Below are 27,500 nucleotides of genomic sequence, written 5' to 3'. Positions count from 1 at the left end.
CTGCAGTCTCACTTCAGGCTCAGCCAATCAGAGAACCCGCACACATGCAAAGGAGCCACTCAAAAGGCTCAATCTACCTCACATAGCAAAGCAGGATGTCCCCATGGACGCTCGGCTGACAGCTCCTGCAGACCACCACCAGCGCCCCCACAGACCACCACCAGCGCCCCCTACAGACCACCACCAGCGCCCCTACAGACCACCACCAGCGCCCCCACAGACCACCACCAGCGCCCCCTACAGACCACCACCGGCGCCCCCACAGACCACCACCGGCGCCCCCACAGACCACCACCGGCGCCCCCTACAGACCACCACCAGCGCCCCCACAGACCACCAGCCTCAGACGAGCGTCTGCCTTCTCCTGAGTCTGTAAGCATTTCTGTCCGTCTGTGCGACCGTTGGTCTGTAGTAACTGTGTGTGTCGTGCCCTCCTGGACTGAACTCCCTTTTCATCCACCCGTTTTCTCTTTCTAAACATTTCAGCCTCATGGGGGCGCTAATCACAGCCTGTCATTGCTTTTGTACTGAAAGCAGTTTATTACTTTAAAGCGGGGCCTGTGTGTAGATAGAGTAGATGTAATGCTGCCCCATGTGTGCAGGTCTGAGTGTGTGCTGCCATCCTGACGTCTGATTCAGGGTCTTTCATATTTTGAGGAACAAACCTCAGACAGCTGCTAAACTGACCTCAGTGAAACATCTGGAGCTGCAGCTCAGATGAAACATGCTCAGGATGTTTTTTACAAAGCACCTCTGACGTCTTTGTTCTCGAGTAAAAACAGAGGCTCTGTCCTGAGGTCAGTGCTCAGTCCCTGCCCTCTGTGACAGTAACAGCTGGACTCAGACCAGTGTGACCTGTGGAGCACCAGCGGGCAGTTTACGCACAGCTTCTTGCTGCTCTGTGCAGTTGTCCTGCTGAGACAGTCTGACTGATATATTCTGTTTCAGGTCGGCTTTGAACCTGGTGACAGGGCTGGAACACACAGGCGGAACATTTTCTCCTCCCAGCCTTGATTTGGGCCTCAGTAACATTTTTTTCGTGCTTCTGTCCAAAAACATGAAGCTAAACTTGAGGAAACGGGATCGACGCACTGAGCTGAAACACGCGCGAGGTCACTGACATTACACGACGTGAAGCAGCGTCAGTGCTCAGATATCAGTAGGGCTGCCACGATTAGTCGAATGTCAAAATCGTCGACGACTGATTTAATAGTCGACGCGTCGTTTGAAGCTTTGTAAGATCACAAAAGACGCAGGAATAAGTAGCAGGATTTAAGAGTGTAATAACGGACTGAAACAGAAGATGGCAGCACTGCATGTACAAGGATGCCAGCTGCCGTTAAACTCCGAAGAAGAAGAAGTAGCTCTGTCCCAGAATTCATAGCGCGGCCCAGCTTAGTTTCCAACAATGGCGGCAGCTAGTTAGTTTTAATATTACTCTTATTATTCTTTCTGGGTCACAAAATAAACGTTGAACATATTTTCAGCCGAGAATGTAGCTGTGCAAACCTCAAATATCTGCTCAGTTTATCAGGACACCACATATTTTCAAAAGCGCTCCGACGTTTTCGGAGACGTCTGTTACCCACTAGCTCGATAGCTAGCCGGGGGCAAGGTCACTAGAGCCGTGAGAACACCGGACTCCCGGCAGATCGTTTTCAAACCCACCGCCGTCTTTCGCTACTCAGGTTAAACATGATATATGAGTCACTTAGATAACTTAAAAATGTTATTGTTTGGCTTTTTTTTAGTATTTTATTTGTTCCTGAGTGAATCGGTTTGGCTGAGATTAAAGTTATAGTTTTTACACAGCTGAATAAACATCAAGCAGACAGCTGATTATCAGAAGTGTGAGATGCTCCAGAATATACTCCGGTGTCCTGTTATATTTTAGATAGCAAGGAGTTTATTAAACTTCACCGAAACAATCTGCAAATTTCATTAAAATTGAATAAACTATCATCTTGTCTTTATTTTTAGTTAGCACCTTAAACACTTAAAGCTGTAAGCTAATGATAGTTATATAAGAGCAGATGCTGCTGGTGCAATAAGCTGTAGTTTTACGTCCAGTGGATGATGATCTGATTAGTCGACTATCAAAATAATCGTTTGTGGCAGCCCTAGATGTCAGACGCCCCAAAGACAGATCCAGACGTCACTGCAGTACATTTACAGATTCATAACCAGCTGCGTCTACAAGGACAGTATGGCAGATCTGTTATTGGTAATCTGATGTCACTAAACAGGGCAGCTTTATCTAAGCCCCTCCCCCTGAGCACCATGTCTGTTGTAGAGCATTGCTCACTGCTGACTGGATGAACGCTTTCGACGTGCGACATGTATTTTTCATCTGGACGGGTAACTGATGCAAAGCGCTACAAAGCTAGCTTAAACAAACTACCTGTCAGGCGGGGTTAGGAAAGGTGTGCGCGCACATTTGTGCCGTACTCTGAGCGGCCAGGCGGGCGTATCCCAGTAGATCTGACATCACATGAAAGCTATGGATTAGCCTAGCAGACACCTAGCAGCTACAAAAAGAGGCCACGCCCCTAAAAAAAAACAACCTTTAATGCTAATGTGAGCTGTAACATCATCCCGACCCAATTATCCACAGAGTTTGTGTCTCAGGCTGCTGGACACGTTTAACATTGGGACTGACTCGCTGCTGCCCCGGCTGGATGCTGGAGGAACTACCGCGTTGCTTCTTTCAGGGTTCGCCTTAATTTTCAGCATCGCTGAACATCACTGTAGTCTGTGCAGGAGGTGAGCTTCAGTTACCTGTTAAACTGAACAGTGACATCTGCCAGCAGGGAGGAGCAGCCCAGTAACAACAGCCTGATTTTTATTAATAACCAGTATATAAATATGTTTAATCCACGTGGACACATCTGCATCTGAGGACAACTTTTTGGGATTTCCTTACCTGGATGATGGAGCATGCATCAAGCCATAGTTCAGAGCACATTCAGAGTCAGGCCCAGACACTAATGAACATAACGGTGAACTGTGGGACAGAGCGGGGGTCAGCACGCTAGCAGCAGCTAACAAAGCTGAGCACAGGGGACCCTGAGAGGAGGCGGAGCCTGTCAAGTCAGACGGGATGAACTTCCTCTCAGTGTTTCCTGTGTGCTGCTCAGGCTACAGGGAGATTTCACCGTGGTTCAGCCCACTGAGACAGAATCCACAGGAGTAAAGAAGCAGCAGAGTCTGAGACATTTCAGGCAGACGATGCTGCCGGCGTGACCGTCTGCACGATTTTTATTTTCCCGTCTCACCTGTTGATGCTCGCTTTCTTTCTAAAAAACAAAACTAACTGATGTCACATTTACTGAAACTACAGCAGCAGGTGAAAGTGATAAACTGAGACATAAAATTACAGTTTATACTCTGCTTCATGAAGACATATCCCTCTAATCATGTGATTATTTATACATTTGTCTGGGTGCACATTACTGCCCAACACAGGCCTGCAGGTACACTCTGGCCAGGTGAGCGTGGGGCTGGTGAGAGGATCTGAGGACTGCAGCTGCACATGTGAACATGCTTCCAGTTTGGTTAAACCGCTGCAAGGTCACAAACGTGCTTCAACTCCTGCACAAAGACAGAATCAGATGCTGAACCAGATGAAATCTCTCCGCGGCGCTGCGGCGCCCTCTGCAGGAGCTCAGGAGCCCGCCGTCTGCTGCGTTGATGCTTTCAGCTCCTGCAGATGTTTCCTTCAAACTACTGCACTGACAAACTCCACTACAGATCAACTACTGACTTCACAGCAGTGCTGGTTCTCGTACCTCCGACCGTGAGAATGTGCAGCCTCTCCTTGAACACAGCCAGGTCTGGACGGGTCACCAGCAGGGGGCAGCAAAGGGAAGAGACACCCGGACACCATTAATGACCTGCAACCCCCTTTACACACCACCAGCACCAACACCACCACACCGGCCTACAGCCTCATCAGCGCAGCAGCCGCCCCGCATCTCGCGTCTCCACCACCGTCTGACCCCGCGATCAAAGAAGAAGAAGGAGCAGTGGAGAAGGAGAGACACATTTAGCGCCATGCTGAGGTTAAACAGCGTCGCCACAGCCGTCCCACACCGAGGCCATTCAGGTCACCTTCAGACGGACTACTTCCTGGGAGCGCTAATACAACAAACTGAACATGGCACACAGAGCAGCTCGAGAGGGGCGTGTCCTGATGTGTAACAGTGGGTGGAGTCACAGCTTCAGGGGTTTATTTAGCCGCAGACAGTGAGGCGAAGCCACAAACCTTTGATCTTTGACTTCCTGTTTCTGACGACACAGATTGAAGCCGAAGCTGAACGTTAATGAGCCGTTAGCAACATTCAGACTGCGAACAAACAGGAAGTACTGCTTTATTCTCGTCTTCCTCTGTGGTGGTTTAAAAGCACCTGGAACCAGGACTGCTGTTATTTAATAAATGTCCTGAGAGGAAGACGAGGAAGAGCTCTGAGACGGAGCGTCTTAGACTCACGGTCACCTTGGCGGGGTTTCAGGTCCAAACTTGCAGGAAAAGATCTGAGCAGGATTAGCAGTGGAGGAGCGCTCTGGCTAACGTGGTGCACAGCCCAGCGTCACGCAGCAGAAGCTCAACTACAGCAGCAGCCCGCCGCTGCCCAGAGACTCCGACGCCGCCTTTTTCATCTTCAGAAAGATTCTGTGATCTTTGGCAGGTCTCGTGTTCACACTGGGCTCCGTGAACGCGTGCGTGGATGAAACGCTCGGACAGCTCGCGGGTCGCTCGGTTTGAATCAGAAGCTTTAATAAACGAGTGTCATCATCTACGCCGTTTCTACACGGCCCGCTGTGGTGAGTCTAAACGAAGCAAGCGCGAGCAGACCGCTGATTGTTCTGGTCGCCAACAGATCGCTGCGGCCCAAACAGGAAACCGAGAATGCTGCCCTTCAAAGTAAAAGCTGCGCCACAGTTCCAGATATCCTACGACTCCACGTGGAGTCAACGATGGGCGACTCGCGTCCAACAGAAACGGACTCAGGTGGCTGAGAACCATTAAAGGCTTCATCCTGCTGCATCACTAATGCCGATCGTGTTTTCCAGCGGAGAGGAGCTCCGAGTCTGAGCGTGAGGTCTGAGGCAGTGAAGCCGGTTACCGCCAGGCCTCCTGGAGCCACACCGAATCAGGACGTTTTCTACAGAGGCCCTGAGAAAGCTTTCGGTCCTCGGCGGGGACGTAATCACCTTCAGGAAAAAGGACGTTCCCCTTTCATTAAAAACACCTTCAGTCAGGCTTTTTAGATCTCAGAGAATCATCCAGATTTTAAACTCGGGATTAGGATTGTGTCAATGTTTTCAGTGTTTCCCACAAACTGAAGAAAACCATCCACACTTCAACAGAGCGTGGAGGAGAGACTGCGACTACACACCACCACCGAGAGTTTACACAGACGCAGGACTGAACCTCTGATCTGGTAAATGCTGTTTATTACAGAGTAACAGCGCTGCAGCCTCACTGTGAACCACATGATCAGAACCCGTGTCACAGTTTGAGGGTTACAGCCTTAAGCTCTTCGTTTTAATTAAAATATCATATTTAAACTAAAATAACAAAAAAATAACATTTTGTTTGTTTGTTAAATGAACTTAAATGATCACAAGTGTCACAAACATGTGATGATCCAGACTGTGATGAATAAACTGGCACTAACGTTCACGTCAGCACAGCCGTGCGGTCTCTCCTCACGTCTCCATGCGGGAAACACTGAAATGATTTGAGGTTAATTCTCGGACCTTCATCACAGAACGAAGGTCTTCAGATGTTAGATGAGGAAGAACGATTCAGTTTAGACAAAGAATAAAATCCTGAAACAGAGCTCGATTTAAAAACAGAACGTTATCGTACAGCAGAAGAAACTCTTCTGCTGTACGATAACGTTTCAGAGACTCCTCCAGCCAACGAGGAGGAGCGCTGAACACACGAAGAGGGGGTCGATTTCTGAGGGTCAGCTCCTCACCCAGCTTGTCGGAGGACGTGATAATGTCAGTGGGGACACACGAATCCAGATCGGCGTCCATGATGCCGAGGGGGTCCAACTGGGCCACGTGGTGCCCTCGGATCTACAGGAAGTGACAACAGCACAGAGCCCACCCAGGGCAGGAAGGGGGGGGTGAGAACAGGGTGAGATGAAGGAGGAGGAGGAGGAGATGCAACCAAATAACAGACAGAGGATGAAGAGCGGAGCAGATGAGAAGCAGGATGGACGGAAGAAATCAGAAACGGGAGAAACGGTGAAAAGTTAGGAAAAGCAGGAAGTGTTAGAGAGGAGGAGGAGGAGAGAGGGGGGAGGGCGGGTGGGAGGGAGGAGGAGAGAGGGCGGGTGGGAGGGAAAAGCAAAGTTAACATCACGGTCTGTTTGGTGGTTTAGTTGTGGCGCTCTCACCAACATCCTGGAAGCCGGCATTCACCGGAGCGTCATCAAAATTCACACAGCTGATTCCCAGTGGATCCAGGTGGGCATTGTGATGACCCATCACCTGAACACACACACACACCACAACAGGAAGCTCAGGCCCTCACAGGTCCTTATGACAGCGTCACGTCACGTCAGGGTCAGGATTCGGGCTTTAATCCAGCCGGCTGCACATCCTGTTGCTGCAGAGTCACTTTGAACTTCCCATGTTGTTGCAGTATATTAATGACTAACCTCGTGTTGTGGATGGATTATCTCAGTTGTTCTCCTGGCTGAAGTTTGGTCCGTTTACAGCATCCTGCCATGTGATTGTATTTGTCTCTAACCATCAGGAACCTTCACGTTAACTTTTATCAAGTGGAAAAGTGTTAGCGTTCGTCCTCCAGCTTCACTGTTTATGCTAACCTAGCTGTTTTGCTAGCGGTCACGTAGCACATCATTATATACCAGCTAGCCCAACTTCAGTAACCCTACAAACGTCACTGCTGTTTAGTTTAAAGTCTTCATTTATGTTGGAAGTGATAACAGAGCTGTACGTTTGAATTCTTTCAGAAATCTCTCAGTCAGAACATGCTATATCATGTTTAGGTGGAAGCCAGCGAGCTAACTTCCTGCTAACTTCCTGCTAACTTCTAACTCTGTTAAATGTAATAATCCTTTTCATGGATGCCTGGATGTTAAACTTCATAGTTACACCTGGTAAAGCAGCAACGCTGATCGTTTTATAAAAGATGAAAGAATTTAGACAGTTTTAACTCTCAGTGTTCGTTTGACTTTGGGACCTGAAGCTAAGTTGCACTAAAACATTTTTGACCGATGTTTGAGCGCCGTGTACCACATAAAATCAGTTCGAGGTCAGTAAGCACAACCAGAATTCATACGTAAGGCTCACTGTTGATTTTTGAGAAAATTAAAGGATTTTAAGTGCGCCTTAAAATCCTTTAAGCACATGTTTCAAATTACACTGTGATATGGATTTTAGACCATATCGCCCAGCCCTACTGTGGATGTTGTCGACACTCTGCTCTGATGGATGCTGATCATCAATTATTGATCAGGCTGAGTTTGTGTGACCTGTGAAGACCTAAACTCACCACACCAACGTCTCCATCAACAAACAGCAGCCATCAATAAGCAGGTGAACAAACAGGAAAACATTTTACAGCACAGGCTTCACTCTATCAGTAGCCAAAGGTCAGAGGTCACTGACAAACACAGGCTTTTCAATAATCTTATGGATGCATTGATCGTGTTTGTGTGTGTGTACCTGGTAGGCCCTGATGAGCGATTGCACAGCCAGGTGATCCTCCACCAGCTTCTCCACGTTGGGCTGAGCTCCGACCAGAGAGGAGAGCTGGGGGGCGACGAGGCTGGACGCTGCAGACAGCCCCAGAGGAGACTGGTAGGCGGCGCCGGGAGGAGCGCCAGCGTTGGCGTTCCGGAAAAACACATCCCACGACTGCAGGAGAGGAAGAAGAGAAAGATGTTGATGATGCCATGAACAAGGCTCAGAGATCCTGATCTTACTGCACTCAGTGCCTGCTGTTGCTGTGTGTGCTCTATAAGTAAGAGAACTTCCTGTGGTGGGTGGAGTCAGAACAGCTAACCGACAGATAACCAGTGCTGAGTCAAACATGGACGCAGCATTATTTATGGCGTTTGACGGTTGACCTCAGAGATGCTCAAAGCTTCGATGAAGGAAGAGGGAATCTGAGGGCACGCCGTTTCACCATCAGGAGGTCAGAGGGCCTTAATGAGCTCTGCTCTACATCACGCCGTTTCCGTGGTGACCAAACACACACACCAGACTCCTCCACAGCGTGAGACTGACGAAGTCACACAGGAAGCTTTAAAGCCATCACAGCGGGTTACGCCTGCTGAGTCACAAGGTGGAGCGCGTCCAGATCCCGGCTGACTTTTACACACTTCAGCTGTTCTGCGTCAGCGAGCACCCGCCCCACAGTACACTTTACTTCCTGTGTCCAGCTAGCAGGCTAAGCTAATAAGAGCAAGGTCACGGTGTCAGGTCGTTACATAACAGATGTGACATGTCACACACACACACACACACACACACACACACACACACACACACTCTGTACCAAGAGGAGTGTGTGTGTGCACCTGTTTAGATATCTTTGTGGGGACCAACAGTCACTTGTGGGGACAAAGCGTCCGTCCCCAGTTTGAGGCTCAAAATGTGGTTTCAGTGTCAGCGTTACAGTTCGGCTGAGGGTTAGAAACTGGGAAGAGATGTTGTCAATTAGATGTCCTCACTTTCAAAATGAGAATACGTGTGTGTGGGGGGGAGGGTTGTCCTCTTCTTGAGAGTAAAAACGGTGTGGGTGGAGCTCTGATCAAACGCTGCGCCTCTGACAGATGATTCTCTCGTTGTTTAGGTTAACGCCTTCAAAGTACTTCCTGTTTTTAAATCGGCCTTCGTTAATCGGACTCGTTTAAAGTCATTAAAGAACTGATCGAAGCCAGAGGGCCTCTCAGTCTCACTGCCGGCCCTGAAGTAGGCCTGTCACGTGACTCGAGCTTCTGGGGGCTATTATTAGCTGGCTGTCCTTTAGCGCCCGGTCAGAGAGCTCACCAAAACAAACGCCGTCACAGCCATGTCACCTTCACGACCCCAGAGCGTGTTTGAAGACGAATAACGGAAAAATGAAACAGACTCATTTACAGCTTTTTAAAGAAGACAGAATCGAGAGCTGTGAGCTCCACACGCAGCACCGGTCCCCGACACAGATGCCGTGATGCTGCTGTCTGCATCACATGCGTGGTTTTAGATTTTAGGTCTCACGTTAGACATTCGAATCATAAACAGGGACCTAATTTAACCTGAACTCTTCCATGGCATGCATTTTAATCTCTCTTTGATATTTGGGCTGGTTAGGACCTGATGAATGTAAAAACAAAGAATTACCAGATTTTTCTTTTACCTAATTTTTGTTTATGAGAAAAATGAGAGCAACATACGAGGATATTTATTTAAAATTTCAACAGAACAGTTGCAGCATAACGTCCTCGTAAGTGGATATCAGGCCCTTACAGAGCAAGATTTAGTATTTTGGTCTAAATAATAATGGACGTCAGGTTGATTGTTTCCATAACTCTCGTCTGTGCTTCCTGTAGTCAAAATGATTTTCCGGTCCTAAATAAGTTTCCAAAGTTTAAGATGATTCACGCTCTGGATGCGACTCTCTTTGACGGTCACAGCTGACGATAACCTGCTCTGTACAGGACAGACTCATCTGTGTGTCTTTAATACTAGTAATCCGGAACAAACAGAACCAGAATACAAATGTTACCGAGCACCGATTTGGTAGTGCGGTGTTTAAGTGATTACATGTGTAATTATTATTGATACGGTCCCGCCCACAGGTCACCTCCTAACATTAGGTAAACTCTAATATTAATGTGAGCAGACCAAATAAAGCAGAGACTGTGTGTCTGCTCCTGTATTTGTATAGTGCTTTACACTACATCAGCCACACACACAGGTGATGGCAGCTACGTTGTAGCCACAGCTGCCCTGGGGCGCACTGACAGAGGCGAGGTTTGCATCACATTTCACTCGTTAGCTAACTAAACTGTGATGTTAGCTTAGCAAGCGTCATGACAGGTTAGCTAACGTACGTGAACGTGACTCTCCCACTCAGAGGTGACATCACAGGAGCTTTACATGCAGATTTATCTTCAGTTTCCTGTGAAATTCTTTCACTTTTAAATCTGACTCCGTTTTCTTCCATCCAGCTGCTTTGCCGTTCGCGCTACGCTCCTCTTAGCATCGAGTCTTGGCATGTGACACGGGTGACACTGCCCCCACAGGCTCCTGTAGTCTACAGTCCACGCCACTGATTATCCCGATGAACCACTGCTGTTACATAACGCTGATGGTATACTGTACTTATTTGTTTTTGCTGCTAAAATGAATGAAACGCACCGTCTCCATGAGTCTCCACAGAGCTTATTTCAGACTTTCTAAGCACTAACGGACCCTTTAAACCAGGGTGGGCAACTCCAGGCCTCGAGTGCCGGTGTCCTGGAGGTTTCAGATGTGTCCATGATCCATCACAGCTGATTTAAAGGGCTAAATAACTCCTCAGCATTTCTTGAAGTTCTCCAGAGGCCTGGTAATGAACTAATCATGTGATTCAGGTGTGTTAACCCAGGGTGGGATCTAAAACCTGCAGGACACCGGCCCTCGAGGCCTGGAGTTGCCTACCCCTGCTTTAAACCCTTTAAAGCGCCATCCTGACACAGCTGCTACTCTTGAACAGGATGTTGTCACATGACTGGTCACATGTGCTCAGAGCACACTGAACATGTCAGTGTGGCTGTAATGTGTTTCAGAATGTGGACAGGAGGAAACGCCTGCAAACACATTTTAATGCTCGTCCTTCGTCCCAGATATCAACAACAGCATGTTCCACATGTTCCTGTTGTGCAGTAAAACCTGTATGATTCTCCACATATTATTATTCTGAGTTTGCCTCATTTCAGTAACACACTACAGCACATTACAGTGTCCAACAACAAAGAGCTTCAGAAACCTGGAGAGTTGTTGCTCAAGAGCACTTTAAAGAACGTCTGCCTCCTTGGAAACAAAATACAAAGAAATGAGTGGCTCAAGACTTTTGCACACACACACACACGCATCATATCATTACAAACAGATGCACACCACTGTTTCCCACAGCAGCTTTTTGTGCACACGACACTCATCTGAGCTTTTTTTTGTTTAATCTGACTCATCGAAGCCTCAAGAGTTTCCCCACTAAACACTTGCTTCACTCTTATTTTGAAAGAGTTCTGTTACTGCTAACCAGTGGGCCCCACACTTCCTGTATCATGTTCCTCGTGTCCTTGATATCTTGCAGCAGCTTTTCGTCAGAGGTGGACGGGTCCCCGAGCAGAACCAGGACCAGCTGCACAACAACATGGAGGAGATGTTTCACTGCAGGCTGAACCAGCCAATCAGAAGCACATATGTAATTTAACACAGCGGTGGCACACGACGTGAACACGTGAATCACCAACGCTGTGGTTCATGTTTCTTGGAGGACATTCATGGAGACCTCCCAGCAGTGAACGCCAGCGCCGTGCGTCACAACACAACGAGCCATGTTTGTCACTAACAAGGAAGCACGGCGTGTTCTTTAAAGGTTCCACCCAGCTGGAGCGTCACACTCACTAATCCCGCCCTTCTCTTCAGTTTTCAGCCAATCACATTTTAATCTTCTGCTCATTTCTCACATTTTATCGTGTTTATCATCGAACCCTCAGGAAATGAAGTACGGGGAGAAAATAAAGAAATGTGCCACTGCTGGTTTGGCCAACGTTTCCCGAGCGTTCAGTAGTTTAGCGACATAATGCGAATAGCGGCGAGCTAACGATGCAGTTTTTCCTGTCAAGCCTGCCCTACACATTCACTTCCACTTGTTTCTACTCGTGCCATGCTGACATCAGCTCGTCACAGATCTCCTTATACGGTGATCTTTGACAAAAACCGTACAACCCGCTAAGAGTGGTTGTTGCCCTTCTCCGTACTTCCAGAATCCAGCCAATCAGAAGAAAGCATGCTTGTAGAGAAGATTCACCTGTGATGGTAGTTTTAAATAATGGAACATTTCTAAAAATGCTTCATGCAAATTCTTTAAATGCTTTGTTTACTGCACGGCTCAGTAAACACGAGCATTTCCTCCACGTTAGCCACTAAAAACAGAGCTGCTTGTTTTACACGGAGACAAATGTGCAGTGAAAGTATCAGCTCAGTCGGTTTCAGTCAGGGCGACGGCAGACTGACACTTTCTTTATTTCAGAACATTATTTTTTACATTTCAAGTGAAATAAAACATCATATTAATATTTAAAAATATAAAACTCTACGTGAGCGCCTAAAACTGTCTGACCCGGGGCTGCTAGAGGGCCCTGAACTTTTATCTTCATCATTTTGAAAGACGTGGGCCTCACAATGGTTTCACCCGAAACCTCTGCTGATAGTGGCCCACACCCTTTTCCACACCTCGGCTCATGGGATGGGGCGCATGCTCAACAGTGGGTCAACGACCCTCTTAAAGGACACTCCCACTAGGGTTTAAATTTGTGGGACACTTTCTGTGTGTGGAATCTATCAATACTGTGGAAACGGTGCAGGTGCTTTGGGTGTGCAGCTGTTTTTATGTGTTCAAAATCACCAAACCTTTAACTTCTGATTGTCTGGGTTCTGGGTTTATGTCCCATTACACTGAAATGCTGCTGAAGTCCTTTGGAGGGTTTGTCCTGCATCGATGCTGCCAGCAGTAAAATCAAACCAACCTCTGCACCGACCACTCCACACCTGCAGGGGCTCCACTGCTCCTTACCTTATGAACACTCTTGGGATTTTCCAACCAGGCGTAGTACATCTCCTCCACATAGTTGGAGCTCGTCCCATTCAGGAACGGCTCCGAGGCCACCGGTGCTGTGTAACACCTGATTGGCTGAAACGTCCTTTTGCCACCCGTGGAGGTGACTGTGATTGGCCGCTGTTGGCCGACAGTCTGAGCCGCCTGCGAGGCGGTGAGCGGACGCAACCGCGCCGCACAAGTCCTTAAACGATGCATGAGCAGTCCTTAAAGTATCACACACGGCGGTGACTTTGGGTCCGACAGTCCGGACGTCCTCGACCTCACAACGACGCAGAAGAAAAAAGCAGGTCAGTGCCACAACAGGAAGCAGTCAGACGTCCACGTCAGTCCACTGAGAGAAGAAGAGAGAGAATTAGCCCCCGTTCTCCAGACCACAGTCACCTTTATTCAAATGAGATGTGAGAGAAAGCTGTGCTTTAGGATTTAACGATGGCGGTTTCTGTCTGACGAGCTTCTAATAACACTGCGAGCGCCGACTCGAGCTGCTGTTTGCAGAGGAACACGATGTCAGAGTCAGGGCTGATCTGCAGCGCCTGACAAACGGCGTCCTCAGAAATGCGGCACAGTGGATTTAAAGATGCTAACGTTCAGATTTACAGACAGCAGTTGTCAGACTCGCACTTACTTCACCTCCTTATGAACAGAGGCTTCAAGTCTGACTGCTGGAGCTCTGACAGCCTGACAGACACGTTAAAAGTGCGCGCTTAAAGATCTCTTTACATCCGGCGGAACGGTCACATGACCTAATGGTGGTTTTGCACTCAGTAATCAGTGGCGCCCGGCTGAATCGGCCCCGAGAAGCCGGCTCAGGGCCAGGTCACAGATCACTGACCAATCACAGACATGAACTTCAGTCCAAAACATGTGAGCAACATTTCCTGACATCAGAGGCCGGCGCCGCGCTCCAGGAACGACCTGTAAGATCGGTGCATCGCACGCTTTTACTTTCTGTGCAGGTCGCTGCCAGCAGTCACATGACTGCACTTGCAGAAGGAAAACAAAAACACCTTGTTCCCCTGCAATAAAGTTTATTCAAAACAGACCTGCTGTTTTCACACACAAGACGTGCCATCTCACCCTTCTCCAGGTAAACACTGTGAAACTACGAGAACACCGAGGTCTCTGCCTCTGATTTTTGTTCCTTTAAAGGTCTAAAGTTCCTGATTTGAGGAAATTCTGTGAAGCACAGCAGAACAACACACTGCAGAAATAACGACTACAGTTTGATTATTGATAAAAACGGCACAGCCTCCTCACACCATGTCTGACTTTTAGCTGCTGTTTTAAATTTCACCAACCAGCAGAGAGCCTGCATGAGGGTCAACGTATCCAGGATATCTTTCCATATCTGGCTTCACTCGCTAACTATCAATCACACTGGGGCGGGGTCACATGACAGGTTTATCAGTGTTCACATGAAAGAGACACAGTTTGGAGCCTCTGACCAATCAGAAACATGCACATGCGTGTGAGAGAGTAAAGGCCTAAAAACTCTGCATGAATGTGTGAGCTTTGCTCAGTCAGACTGGAAAACAGCTGCTGGATTAATAAAGTTTATCCAAAGCAGGAAGGAAACCAGTAAAATTGTGACTGAACAGACGCCTGTGATTAAAACCCTCTCGCCACTCTTGTGGTAATTAAAAATCTTTAGTTTTGGCATTAAATGCTCTGAGAGGACAAAGAGTCTGTTTACATGTTGATGAGGTCAGGACGCAGCAGCAGAGCTCCTCCTGAGTTTCTTCCATCAGATAAAGAGAACACCTTCAGACCCTCTGACTGTCTACACAGAGGATCTTCCAGTAAGGGTGACGCTCTTTTCCAGAAATCTGATTGGTCAGTAGGCTGTGTTGGTGACTGCTGAGCTCATATCTCAAACAATACCCGCCCCAGAGCAAAGTACCTCGCCTCGTATAGGTACTCCACCACAAAACAGGCCTGAGAGGTCCTGCAAGGTCAGCAGGGTTTGTCCTGCTCAAAACGGAGCAGAGTGTGAATGTGAGCTCAACACAGTGAGCAGAGTCTGCACTTCCTGTTTCTATGACCTTGTGAAAAACAATATATGTTTTCTGCCTGAGATAATTAAACCAAACTAGTTAAAGTATATTTATTACAATCCTGGGAGCTTTTCTTCTTCGCAAGTTGAACATCTCAATTCTTTGGTCATGTGACTCCCAGCAGTTTTCTGGATGGATGGGAATCTTTTAAACTGGTGTTGCCTTTTATTTCAACTTGCAAAACAGTGAGCTGTAACTCACGCAGGTCATATTGTTCCTGCCGTTTCCTATAACAGCTGCACAGATGCTGGAAACCCGCATGTATCCCGCAGACTGCTGATCAGAGATCAGTGTCACACTGGGTGTCTTTATACTTCTGACCGGTGCTGACGCTGCGAACAGGGTCAAGTCTGAAGTCTTCTGCAGATCTTCACAGAACTCAAGGAGTTAAAGTTCTCCAAGGCCTTCTCAGAACCCAGTCACAGAACCGGAACCGTGTCCTTCTGGGAGGCGGGGTCACCTCCCAGCCCCCCACGGGCCTGCTCTCGCCCCCCACCGGGACTTTCTGCTTTGTTTTGACCTTGTTGGGGCTCCACTCCCAGCCTGCTCTCCTTCCCCTTAACCCTGCCTGGACCCGCCCACTACCTGCCTACCGCGCCTCCTGACTGGCTGCCTCTGAGAAATCCAGACTTCTCTATTGGCCACCCGGACATTCGATCACTTTGTCCTTTCACGAGTCATGAGTTCCCGAAAATGCCTGGCCGTGTTCCCCAGACATTGTAAAATCATCTGTTTTGAATGCATAATGGCTAAAACCCGCTGTGTGTGACGCCACACGGAGCGGCTCTCACTGCGCAAACTCTTAGCTGCACGCTTAGCTTCAGCGCTAACGCGGCGCGTTATATAATTAGCTGATTAGCTTCACAAAACGCCCCTGCTTTAGATTAACAGCTATTAGCAGTTTCATTCTGAATAAGTTTCTGTGTTTGCATTCAGTGGAGGCGTTTGCTCCGCTTATGGAGTCTTTAAACGGACGGCCTCGCTCCAAATGTTACTTTAAAAGGCCGTAGCGGCTAGCACGCGGCTAGCAGGCTAACAAGGCATCTTCGCATTCGTCCAGACGGTTTTCATTTTCCACGAATCAAAACCGGAACCCGCCCCCGAGTGAGCCCGCAGGTCGGACCGTGTCCTCGCTCACGGCCCAGCGTCCCCCCTAAATGCCCGGTACTGACCTCCAAGCACAGTGCTGGGCTCCCTCTCGGCCGGTATCCCGGATGCCCTTCGCTTCTCCCGGTAAAATGATGACAGCTCGATGTGTTGAGCACAGGAGCAGAGCTCGCGCTGACGTCACCACGTACAATGAAAGGGGCGTGGTCCCGCTGTAGAAAAACTACAAACGGAACTAAACAAATACACTAACAAGGAATCTTTTTTATACTTATTTAAATGTTTGTTGTGGAAAAAGTCATTCAACAGTATTTTAATTTTTTTTTTAAATATTTCAGTAAAAATAACAACTTAAGTCTAAAATAACAGTTTAAAAAATAGAAAAAAAGTACGGCTTGATTTTATTTTAATGCCCCAACTCCACAAAACTATTTAAAAATACAGTTATTGTATCAGGACATTAAAAAACCCTTTTGGTCCTAAATATGTTTTTAAAAAAACCTGTACAATTCTAAAACAACTTTGAATTTCAAAAAGATTTTTTCAAATTGAAAGTGTGACAATGACTGCAGTCAGCCTGTGAGTGCTTTTCTGTATATTAAATGGTTGTCGCCACAAACAGGAACCTGAATGCTGACAAACTATTTTCTGTGCACCTTTATTAAGTCTGAAAGCAAACAAATCACAGTCTGTATGAACAGAGTTTATTAAATTATCATGTTCAGCTGAAGGACCTTTATTCTTCCAGGTTTGGTTTTCACAGCAAGCAGCACAAGTTTGAGCTCCACTGGCTGTAACAACCTGAACCTGTCCAACAGGTGAGAGATCATCCATCGAATCATAAAAATCATCAGTCAGCGCGGAGGCTTCCACGCCACGCAGCAACGTTAATAATTAAATGTTCAAATGACCACAGATTACAGGTGAAAAGCAAAAGGAAATGATTAAATCATTCATAATAAGAGAAAATGAAATCTTTTACACAGGTTCAGTATGAATGTAACCCCACTGAGGATGTCTGATTGGCTTTAAAGGGGACCGCTTCACGTTGGCCTGTGCTGACCCAAAATAACACTTAAAGCTTTTTCCACCTGGACCACCAGCTGTGCTGAGACCTTTTATCTGTTTGGGGTTTTTGGTAAAAGTACATGTATTCACCCAATTTCATGAAATTAGGGTCTTAAAGTCAGCTTAACCTGGAGAAATAAACACTTTAAATTACCAAGATGGCTGCTGAGCACCAAGAGTTTTGATTTTACAATTTTGTAATATTCATATTTAAGATGGCCAAACTTCCAAACGCATATACACCACAAACCTTTCACATCAGCTAACTTTAAGGCAGCTAGCTAACAGGAGCAGAGACTTTGCTAAATTATGAGCGAAGTCATCCCACAAACTCCAAACTGACTCTGCACCTGAAGCTAACTGCACCGTGGAGATGCCTCTAAGCTAACTTTAAGCTTTGTGAGGTGAAGCTTTGATTGCATTACAGAAATTTGGATTAATTTAAGTTGTGAATCATGAAAAGCTACTCTGACAAAGTGCAGAGGTGGAAACGATAAGAACGGATCCCCTTTAAACGCTGCAGTCAGCAGCTGCCTGTAACCTGAAGCTTCAGCTGCTCTCAGCTCTTTAAATAACTGCGTCCGACTGTCTTCACTCAGGAGCTCAGCACAGACTACGGTTTATTTTTTTGGCATGAACAGTCAAATGGCACTAAGATAGCCCTGTGAGCAACACATCAACATCCTCAGCGGAGTCCTCAGTTTCTGTGCAAAAACCCTCAAAAGAGCAAAGTAAGTGAAAAAAGGCATTTAAAAATACCAACGTGGTTACACAGCACAGTGCATCCAGGCTCGTCAGCTGCAGAACGCAAGCATTTGGTTCACCGGTGGTGTAAAAATCCCTGGTTTGAATCAGACGCCCTGAATGTGGGAAGAGTTCAGCGTGATCGCTGCTCGCCCGGGACAGGAAGCGTGGACGCTCTCGGGACATTATTGCCAAGAATTTCAAGGACTTTGTTCCACCTTCAGACGCCGTCACACATTCTGTGAATGCTCAGCAGGCTACACCCAAGTTCATGTTTCTGCTCAAGTTCTGCTTCCACTGGACATAATTCATTTTTAAAACACTGGTGAAACGGGGTCTGTGTCCCCCCAGAAGAAACATGTGGATCTACAAAAAGCTTCAACCTTAACAGAAGAGCGACAGATTTAAAAAAAAGCTCCACTGAGTCAGTCACACTGGTAACAATAATCAGGAATGAGTGTGTTTTCTAAAGTCTTTGAAAGAAAGAAATGAACGATGTTGGGAGGAGCTGGTAGGTACTGCTGTTCAGTTTGATCCCAGACTTGTAGTGAACATGTTCTCAGTGCAGGTCTGAACTCATCTCATTTAGTTTCAATTCTGACAGATTAATCCACTTTGCTTGTACCAAATGTGACTGCCTACGGTTCCCAGAATGCTTTGCAAGCTCAGACTCATATTTTAACTGGTGGAAATACCTGGACAGTAGAGGCATACAGAGCAGCCTCGCCTAGTGAGCGTTCGTTCCCTGCAGAGACGGCGCCATGCTGCATGACGAACTGAGACCAGAGGAGCTACGCGCTCAGACGCTGTTTGCATATCGTAGATTTACAGTTCTGTGAAGAGCGAGGGAGCGAACGCAGGGCGAGCCAGACGATAGAAACAAACCAGTGCTCAGATACATGCTCCACCCACAACTACAAACCAGCCAATCAGAGAGAGAGGCCCACATGGCCTGCTATACTTGCTATACTTTGTTTGAAAGGTCACATGACTAAATCAGAAAGTTTAAAAATACTTAAGCAGGCTTCGTAAAACCAACCAATCAGAAGAACTCGTGCTTTCAGGACAATCCGATTGCCTGGTTAGGTTAGAGAACAGCAGCGGCTCCAGCTTGGACCTGCTGGGTTCCTGGAGGTTCTGCAAAGTTTCTCGTCCGGTCCACCTGGATCCATTTCACTGCGATGGCCGTGCAGTCTGGCCGGCTGGTTATCGTGGCTACAGAATTGTTCCTGGCTGTTGCTAAGGAACTAGCTCTGAGTTCGCTGGGAAGGGTTTGAAGATAAGTAGAAGGGGGGGGGGGGGGGGGTGTCATCCAGGTGTCGTTAGAAGACCCCTGATTGGTTAAACAGGAGGCGCGGGTGCAGGTCTTTGAGGCACCAGAGGTTGAGACGCAGCAGAAGGTTTCGGTTTTCTGTGCAAGAAAGAAGAAGAAAAAGAGTTTACATTGTGACTGGCCACTTACACCACAGCGTGCACGCTCTGTTTGAGATGATGTATCACTCCGCCACAGTTCAAACTGCTGCAGAGACACAGCTACACCAGCAGTTAGCTTCTGGGTTCACTTTGCACCTAGCCACTCTAAAGACTAGCTTATAAATGTTATCCATCTATGGCCATCTAGTGTTGCCCTATTAGGAGTAAGCTGCTGTATCCAGTTTAGGATTAGCTTAACATTAGCTAGTTTCTTTCTTTGTCGAGTTAAATTAATGCTCGTGTCTGTGTGTAGTTAGTTTTAAATTCTTTACTCTTGAGTCCAGTTAGCTTTAACATTAATATATGAATTAAGTCAGTTTGCTACTGGGTGAACAAAATGTCTTCCTCTGGCTCAGGGCTCAGTGCGACCAAATGTTTCAGTGGTGCGACTAAAAAAAAATTTGGTCGCACCGGTGCCACCAAATTGTGTTCGGGTAACAAAAAAAAAAAAATCTCTGCAACCTTCCCTGTGGTCAACAACAGACACACATTTTGCCCGTATCGTGGACTAAACCAATCAGAGATAGTCAGGGGCGGGACCTCTCTGATTGGCCGTGGTCCAGTTGAAAGTGCAGGTGGAAGTGGGAGGTGAGTAGCTTGAATAAAGCGATATCAATTCATTAAATCCTGAATCGACTTTTAAATATAACCGTGTTTTGCCAGAAACGCCAGATTCTCAGATTAAAGCTCACAAAACTATTTCAAGAGCAGGTACACGGACTCCACACAAAGACGTAAACACAGACCCGACGCATCAGGATCAGCTTTGTCTTGTCGGCTTTCTCACCTGACGGCCCGTAGACGGACACGCCGTCGGAGCTCAGCGATTCTGATGCGTCGGCTCCGCGCTGTGTTTACGTCTTTTTGCGCTGATTCTGAGCTGCAGGTTTTGTCTCTCCAACCAAAATCCACCGAGCCAGCAGCAAAAGAAGCAGCAAACTGCGCTTCACATTTGATCAATGTCGTCATGAATTCCCTCTTTTATCAGTTTTGCTTCCACCACGATAAAAATCACACTTCATGCACAGCTCTCTCTCTCTCTGTACTTCAAGAACAGTTTCCCAGGATTACAGAAATCAGTGATGGTACCCAGCCCTAGTGAGCAGCCTAGGCCTGACAGAGTGGATGCAGCTGAGGGTGATAAGAAAAGATGAAAAGAACGATTGATAACTTTTTTGTTAAGTTAAGGCCTGATCCGTCTGAAATTCATAGCCAGCTCTGACACGGTGCCATCAACCTCTGAATGCTGAAAAAGCAGCAGTGTGTCCAGAAAACACATTATATGCTGCGATAAATGCCCGAGTGTCCCCTCTGCCCACGGCCTTTCAGCAGCAAACAGGTCGTCAGAGGAGCCGAGAGGATGTTTAACATTTTCTACAATATTGACAAAGAGTGCCAACGCACTTTAAGCACAAGATTGATAGTTAATACTTTAGAAATGAATATTGTCTGTATGGACTGCAACTTCCCCCCCCTCAAAAAAAGTGCACATGTAAAACTGCGGTGTTAAGCGATGTGGTTGAAAAATTTGAGTTAGGTGCACCGGTGCACGCATGGCAAAAAGTTAGCCTAGAGCCCTGATCTGGCTCATATTTACATCCACTTAGCTTAAATGCAGCTTTTAAGTTTATTAAATCTAGAAGACTAGAAGACAATTTAGCTTAAAATTAAATTGCATTTTAGTAACCAGCAAGCTCACAGTTGGCTTAAAATTATTTTTAAATACAGTCGATTTGGCATTAGCCACAGGTACAGCTTTGACTTCCATTAACTGTTAAGTCCAATTGTCCAGTTCAAGTTAGCATCTAAGGCTCAGTAGCTTAAATTTAGCTTCTAAGAACCATTAGCTTAAGGCTAGCTTCTATAACTAGTTAACATCAAGTTAGATCAAATCATTTAGAAGCTAATGCAAAAAGTTGTATTTTTTGGAAACATACGCTGTAGCGTCAAATGTTTAAAAAGATACAACTTTTAGTTTGAAAGTGAAGTTTCCACATTTCAGGTTTGACTGACAGTTTTTGTGCTCAGATTGTTTTCGGTTTGTGTTTCGGTGCATGTGGTGGTGCGCGACTTCTTACAGAGGAGGCGGTGGCGGCTTCAGAGCATGGGAAGGAGCCGTCCGGCTGGTTTCCACCACCTGAACACACACAGAGGAAGTACACCTGGGTAAACCTGCGAGTCATTGTCCCATTCAAACCCTCACACCGATCTACCTGGCCTGTCTGACTCTCCCAGTTTACCTGATGTCATTGGGTTAGTGAAAGCTGCTTTCTAGTTTCCAGCTGTGATGATTAACCTGCAGACACGCAGCACTAAGCTAACACTACATCAGCAGCAGTAGTTAGAGCGGTAATGAGAAGTAAGCAGGGTTTACCTCTTGTGGTGGCAGCAGCTGAGCGTGGTGCTTCACATGGAGAGAGAGCAGAGCGTGTTAGAGCTCATGCAGTCCATCAACACACACACACACACACACACACACACACACACACACACACACACACACACACACACACACACACACACACTAAAGTGATTAATCACACAGCTTAATCAGCTCATCAATAACCCGTGCAGACAGCCGCTTCAGTTCCAGTTAGATGCTGGTCGATGCAGATCAGCTGCTCGGTTGGTTAGTACAGTCTGTCACTGATTGTAAGCGATCAGCTGATCGTCCAGTCTGTGAGGTCATCTAACGACACAGTGATCAATAACTGTGTTTGGTGCTCTCGTGCTGAGGTGTGCTCATCACTACATCTAACTTCAGCTTCTACACTGAGGCTTACCGGGAGAGCATCATCACCGTCTCCATTCTCAGCCTCCTGATCAGCAGGGTCACAGCAGATCTGTGTCATTAGTAACATCATCATCATCATCATCATCATCAGCAGCAGCAGCAGGAGGCCGTGTGGGCGTGTCCACCTGAAGATTTTTAATTGTAACCTTCTGTAGACACGCCCACTCTGTAACGCTCACTGCTCACACAGAACAAACTGGGTAAAGCTGCAGGAGCGACTGCTGATGCTACAAACATCATCACACACCTGGACGGACAGGTGAGGCAGGTGTGTGTAAAACGAGGGAAAACGTAAACTCTCATGTGAACCCTAAACTTACCCCGTCTCTGACGATGTTATTGGCGTTACCCCGGGCAACAGATGGAGGTTGCGCTCTGGGAGGCGGTCTCCTGCTGTGATTGGCTGAAGCCATGCCGTCAGCCCTGAGGGAGACATGAGCGTGAGAGCAGCGCCACACGTGCAGCTAATGGTTTACAATTATATTCAGTGTCCCTAAACGCAGCACAGAGAACACGTGGTTCCTGCGGCCGTGGCGGCGTGTGTGCATGCACTCACTCATATCCCTGAGACCTCTTCCTGCGGCTCAGCCCGAGTCGCCGCAGCAGCTCGTTCCTGCGCAGGAAAACGAAGACGCCGAGAGCGAGCAGCGGGAGGACGAAGAAGAAGAGGACAAGCAGGCCGTCCCTGAGAGACGTGTCCTTATCTGGGGGAGGGGCACACACAGGAGGCGCGTTAACACGGGACGCCTGCCCTCAGGTAAGTCAGAGTTCTCCAGGTGACATACCGTTCCACGTGGGTCCGCTGTCAACGCTTCCACCGTAACCCGATAACTCGCAGGAAGGCGGAGCCCAGCCATAGTCGCAGTGGCAGTTCCTGTTGCTGTTGCACACCTGCGACACACAGACAGGTGACACCTGAGTCATGTGACTCACCTGACAGACAGGTAGGCAGGAGCACAGGCAGGCGACTCACCCCGTGTCCGTGACATTTGGTGTGCACATCGCAATCGTAGCTCAGGACGTCGGCGCTGCGGCACTCAAAGTTCACACACACCTGAGCGCCGCAGAAGAAGAAACGAGCTTTAACACCTCATTGTTCACTCCTCATCCCCTTCCCTCCTCCCTCCTCCTCACCTTGTTCTCTCCACACTTGGTCCCTTCGTTCACCATCCCGGGGTCGGGGACGTCCGACCCCAGCATGAAGTCCACGCCGTAGCATTTCCCTCCGGCGATTGGCGTGCTGATGATCGACGGCTCGATGCCAAACACCGTCTTCGCCTGAACGTTGGAGCACTGCAGTTTCCCACACATGGCGTTTCTATGGCAACAAACACGATGAGGAAAACGGAAGCGGCGACTTCGACAAGAATCGGAGGATTCAGGAGGAGGCTCGAAGACGGACTGTGGGAAAGACGCCTGAACACAGCACAGTCATGTGGGCGGGGCTTTGAAATGCACCCTGGGAGATGGAGTTTGTTCAGGTTTTCCCGGTTTGGTAGCGACACAGGTGTAGTGACGGTTTGGAGTGCACACATCACACAGCGCCACCATCAGGTCAAAGCTGGAGGTGCGTTTAACTTGCGTGGGACTTGAACTTTGTGACATCATCAGTCTCAGCTCCTCACACTGGGACGGACCCTAAGGAAGTGTGTGTGTGTGTGTGTGTGTGTGTGTTACCTGCTCTCGCACTTCTTGAAGCCGTTGTTGAGGTAGCCACAGTTGCCGAAGCGATCTCCTTTGCTGTTGACTTCTTTGAAGCAGAGCTCAGGAGCCGCCTTCGCCTCTGAGGAGGAGGAGGAGGGGCGAGAAGGGGGGGTCAGCTGCTGAGTAATGAGGGAGAGGAGAGAAGATGAAGTCGTACAGAGGTACGTACTGTCTCCAAAGATGGCCTGACACTGGCTGTCGTAGTGCTGACACTTCCCGTTGTAACAGTAGGCCTCCTGGTTCCTGCAGGACTGCCCGTTCTGAAACAAACACACACACACACACACACACACACACACACACACACACACACACACACACACACACACACAGATGTGATGAAGTACAGCTCAGCCAGCAGCTCACCTGCTCAGGTAAATGCATCGGACCTCACCTGGATGAAGACGTCGCTCTGACACAAGGACGAGGAGCCGTTACAGAACTCAGGCAGGTCACACTCATCTGTGCTGGCGCGACACACGGTTCCCCCCGGCAGGAACTGAACGCACAAGCACACAGTTACAGAGCCCAACACGCACGCACAGTGTGTGTGTGTGTGTGTGTCATGAGGCTCGCTGTGTTTACCTGACAGTTGGAGCAGCACTCGCCGTACGCACACTGAGCTCCAGACTTCAGCTTACAGGTCCGATACTCACAGCAGGGGTCCTCCTCACACTCCTGCACACACACACAGACACACACGTGGTCGATCACGTGACCGGGTTTAAACAGGAAGTTTCTGTCTCTGGCGTAAAATCATTTTAAACGTTAGAAAATCGCACAAAGACGTGAAAATGACCCACAAAGCGAAACTTTTTTGTCTTCATTTTCTGTGTGCAGGAAAACTCAACAACAGTGACACGTTAATATAAAACAGGGATGTCAAACATAAGGCCCGGGAGCCAGCTGGTCCACCGACCAGCTGTGGAACACGTGGACGGCGTAGATGTTGGACTTCCCGCTGATGAGTAGCTCGAGTTGTGTAATAAATCACTGAATCTGGGCGGGCCCTGACTGCCAGGAGCGTCGCCGCTGTTTCGGCACACGTCGTATCAAAGTGGGTCAAATCGAATGTAAGGCATGTCTAACTCATCCTCTACACATCACACCTTCTCTGAGCCACAGTCGCACTCCTCCCCGAAGTCCACCAGCCTGTTTCCACAGTAGGGGGCGCTGTAGGCCTCGTCGGGCCGCGGGACGTTCAGCAGGCACGCCCCCCCCGTCAGCAGGATCATCTTCTCAAAGTCATCGGCGCTACAGCTGCTGAAGTTCTTTGACCCTCTGCAGAGAGGAGACGCGTTAGGAGTGAGTGTGAGCGTGTGCGGGCACGTGTGAGCGTGCGGCGTAGCTCGCCGTGTGCGTCTTACGTGGCTCCAGAGTTCATGATGCAGGCGCCGGTGGGACACGTGCACTGTCGGCCGTCGTCGTGGTTCATGCCGAGGTTGTGGCCGAGCTCGTGAGCCACGATGGAGGCGAACGAGACCACGAGGTTGTTGTTGAACTGAAGGACACAGAGCACAGTTCAGTCACGTCTCACTGAAATGCACCCTGGGAGATGGAGTTCCTTCTAAAGCTGTCATTAGGATCCAGATCTTTTATTTCTCTTTTTCCCAGACGTGCGATTCAGTGAAATCGACGCCACAGACGCAGAAACAATCATTTCAATGTTTTTGGTGTGTTTCATAAAACTGAATGTATTTAGTCTGCACGCATGGTGGCGTACCGCGTTGATCCCGCCTCCGTGACTCCTGGAGCAGACAGTGGAGACGAACGCCATCCCGGCCGTCTGTCCGAAATTCTTCCTCCTGCACAGACACCATCATCATCACCATCATCATCACCTGATACACGGTACAATCACATGCAGTAACAAACAAAACAGCAACAGCGTGTGTGTGTGTGTACTGACAGGATGAGCTGTGCTGAGTCATGGCGGCGGCGAGGAACCAGCTCCTTCTCCCTCCACTGGGTGAAGCGATTCAGGACTTCTCCAGCCGCTCCGTCGGTGCTGATCTGGTTCTGCTGAGTCCAGATCTCCAAACCAACCAGAACCACCCGGATATTCAGCTGCATGTAGATCTGCACGCACACACACACACACGCACACACACACACACACACACGCACAAACGCACGCACGCACACACGCACGCACGCACACACGCACGCACGCACGCACGCACACTCCTCTTATTTATGCTTTTATTCATTTTAACCCTTTAGCGTTCCGGTCAACCTTTGGTAGAGCACATTTTCAGGCCCTAACTGAGGCTTTCACTGACATTGACCTGCCTTGTTGAGTCTTTTCTACCAATTGGTTTTTCATCTGTAACGCCAAAAAAAGCCACCAGGAGGCGCTGTGAGTGGAAACTGTGGGCTCTTCTTAAACCTCTCCCAAACAGGAAGTCAGAAGCAAAAAACCGTCCAACATATTTTGAGTGTTTTTGATCAAACTAAGGCAGGAAGATATAATTTTTTGATATATGACAGTGTTGTGGCATGACACTCATGATGCCATCCACCTTCAACCACAGCGTGTTTGAGGTCATGCTTTCATATGGAGCCACAAGAGCTGGCACTCCTCACCAGTATATTTCCAACAAACCAGATGAGTGGGGCTTTAAATTGTTCATCTGGCATCATCCACGACTTGCTGCTGTGTGAGGAGGATCTACATTCTTCAATGCTCCCCTGAGTGAAAGCAACAGAAGCTCCCTCTAAGGGGCCAAAGCTGTAAACAACACTTTGCAAACCCATAAAAGAACCTCGGTTCTTCACAGGTTTCTGCTTGGTCCAGAACTTGCACACCTCCTCTGGTGTCAGGTGCATTGGTACTGTATGACCAAACTGATGGCAGACAAAGACCTGATGAAGAGGGGCCATGCAGCCTGTGATTACAGGTCTGATGAAGGTCTGATTGCAATGAAATGATTTGACAACAAATGTGTCAACCTCCTAAACAAGGCCTGTGGGTTCGTGCTTCTTTCATCGGTCAAACGGTGGAGCAAAGAGTCCAACGCAAAGATCACCATCCCTGTGTATAATTAGCATATGGGAGGAATTAAACTTTCTGGTATGCTATTACACCTGTATAAGACAAGTTATAAGTTACAAGTTAACAAGCCAGCATCTCGAGCTGGCCAACCATGATCCAGCTCTCCAAGACCACAGAATCAAAGCTACACCCTAAGACCCCAACGACCAAAACCACAAGCAGATGTGCTGATTGGCACTGTTTTTATTTTGCACAGTAGCATTCAGTCAGAAGTGGCCTGGATGCAGCACATGTATTTTGTTGTTTGCTGTAATGCTTTCCTTTGATGGAATGAAAACAGCAATGTTCACTGAATGCTACCATCCAATGCCCTGCATAGTTTCCATTAATATAATCAGAATTTGGCCCTTTGACTTTTTTCAGCTGTATTATCTAATGTACTTGTGTTTGCATGACATTTCATACTCTTATCATTAAGTGGCATCTCAACTGTTTGGTAGAGATCAATATTTTAAAAACTAAACTATTGATTGTGGTTATTACTCCCAAATCAATAAGAAATGCAAACAAAAAAATGTCCATTGCTTTTTCCTTGGTGAGGACATCAAAGGGTTTTAAGACATTTGTTGATTTATTCCTACTTTTAACCACACAAGAGCAAACGGGCTGAAAGGAAAGTCACTTCCTGTTGCCGTGTGACAC

General features: G+C 47.9%; 2 protein-coding genes across 6 annotated transcripts in view; both read right to left on the bottom strand.

The window, feature by feature from the left end:
• The window catches only part of ogdha (oxoglutarate dehydrogenase a), a 28,309-nt gene extending 12,086 nt beyond the window's left edge, over positions 1-16,223 (bottom strand). For 2 of the 3 annotated variants that reach the window (XM_080894152.1, XM_080894154.1), the window contains exons 1-4: positions 16,086-16,223; positions 12,815-13,190; positions 7,711-7,902; positions 5,988-6,090 (exon numbers count right to left, since the gene is read on the bottom strand). In XM_080894152.1, coding sequence (XP_080750278.1) covers positions 5,988-6,090; positions 7,711-7,902; positions 12,815-13,054 — 535 coding nt within the window. In that variant the 5' untranslated portion in view covers positions 13,055-13,190; positions 16,086-16,223. Of the gene's footprint in view, positions 1-3,788; positions 3,834-5,987; positions 6,091-7,710; positions 7,903-12,814; positions 13,191-16,085 lie in introns of all 3 variants that reach the window. The other variant, XM_080894153.1, reaches the window with a different exon arrangement.
• A 439-nt stretch (positions 16,224-16,662) lies between these two features.
• The window catches only part of adam9a (ADAM metallopeptidase domain 9a), a 24,041-nt gene continuing 13,203 nt past the window's right edge, over positions 16,663-27,500 (bottom strand). Inside the window, exons 9-25 of one of the 3 annotated variants that reach the window (XM_080894164.1) lie at positions 25,713-25,882; positions 25,527-25,608; positions 25,171-25,304; positions 24,913-25,084; positions 24,389-24,481; positions 24,198-24,302; positions 23,973-24,063; positions 23,777-23,882; positions 23,234-23,417; positions 23,073-23,153; positions 22,885-22,990; positions 22,656-22,803; positions 22,420-22,522; positions 22,089-22,148; positions 21,680-21,709; positions 21,384-21,442; positions 16,663-19,243 (exon numbers count right to left, since the gene is read on the bottom strand). In XM_080894164.1, the coding sequence (XP_080750290.1) occupies positions 19,174-19,243; positions 21,384-21,442; positions 21,680-21,709; positions 22,089-22,148; positions 22,420-22,522; positions 22,656-22,803; positions 22,885-22,990; positions 23,073-23,153; positions 23,234-23,417; positions 23,777-23,882; positions 23,973-24,063; positions 24,198-24,302; positions 24,389-24,481; positions 24,913-25,084; positions 25,171-25,304; positions 25,527-25,608; positions 25,713-25,882 (1,794 nt within the window). In that variant the 3' untranslated portion in view covers positions 16,663-19,173. The remainder of the gene's footprint in view (positions 19,244-21,383; positions 21,443-21,679; positions 21,710-22,088; positions 22,149-22,419; positions 22,523-22,655; positions 22,804-22,884; positions 22,991-23,072; positions 23,154-23,233; positions 23,418-23,776; positions 23,883-23,972; positions 24,064-24,197; positions 24,303-24,388; positions 24,482-24,912; positions 25,085-25,170; positions 25,305-25,526; positions 25,609-25,712; positions 25,883-27,500) is intronic. The other 2 variants (XM_080894165.1, XM_080894166.1) reach the window with 2 other exon arrangements.

The sequence above is a fragment of the Rhamphochromis sp. 'chilingali' genome (genome assembly GCF_963969265.1).
Source record: "Rhamphochromis sp. 'chilingali' genome assembly, chromosome: 10".
NCBI lineage: Eukaryota > Metazoa > Chordata > Actinopteri > Cichliformes > Cichlidae > Rhamphochromis > Rhamphochromis sp. 'chilingali'.
The sequence above is the reverse complement of the archived record's forward strand: the minus strand, read 5'-3'. Positions and strand labels throughout refer to the sequence as shown.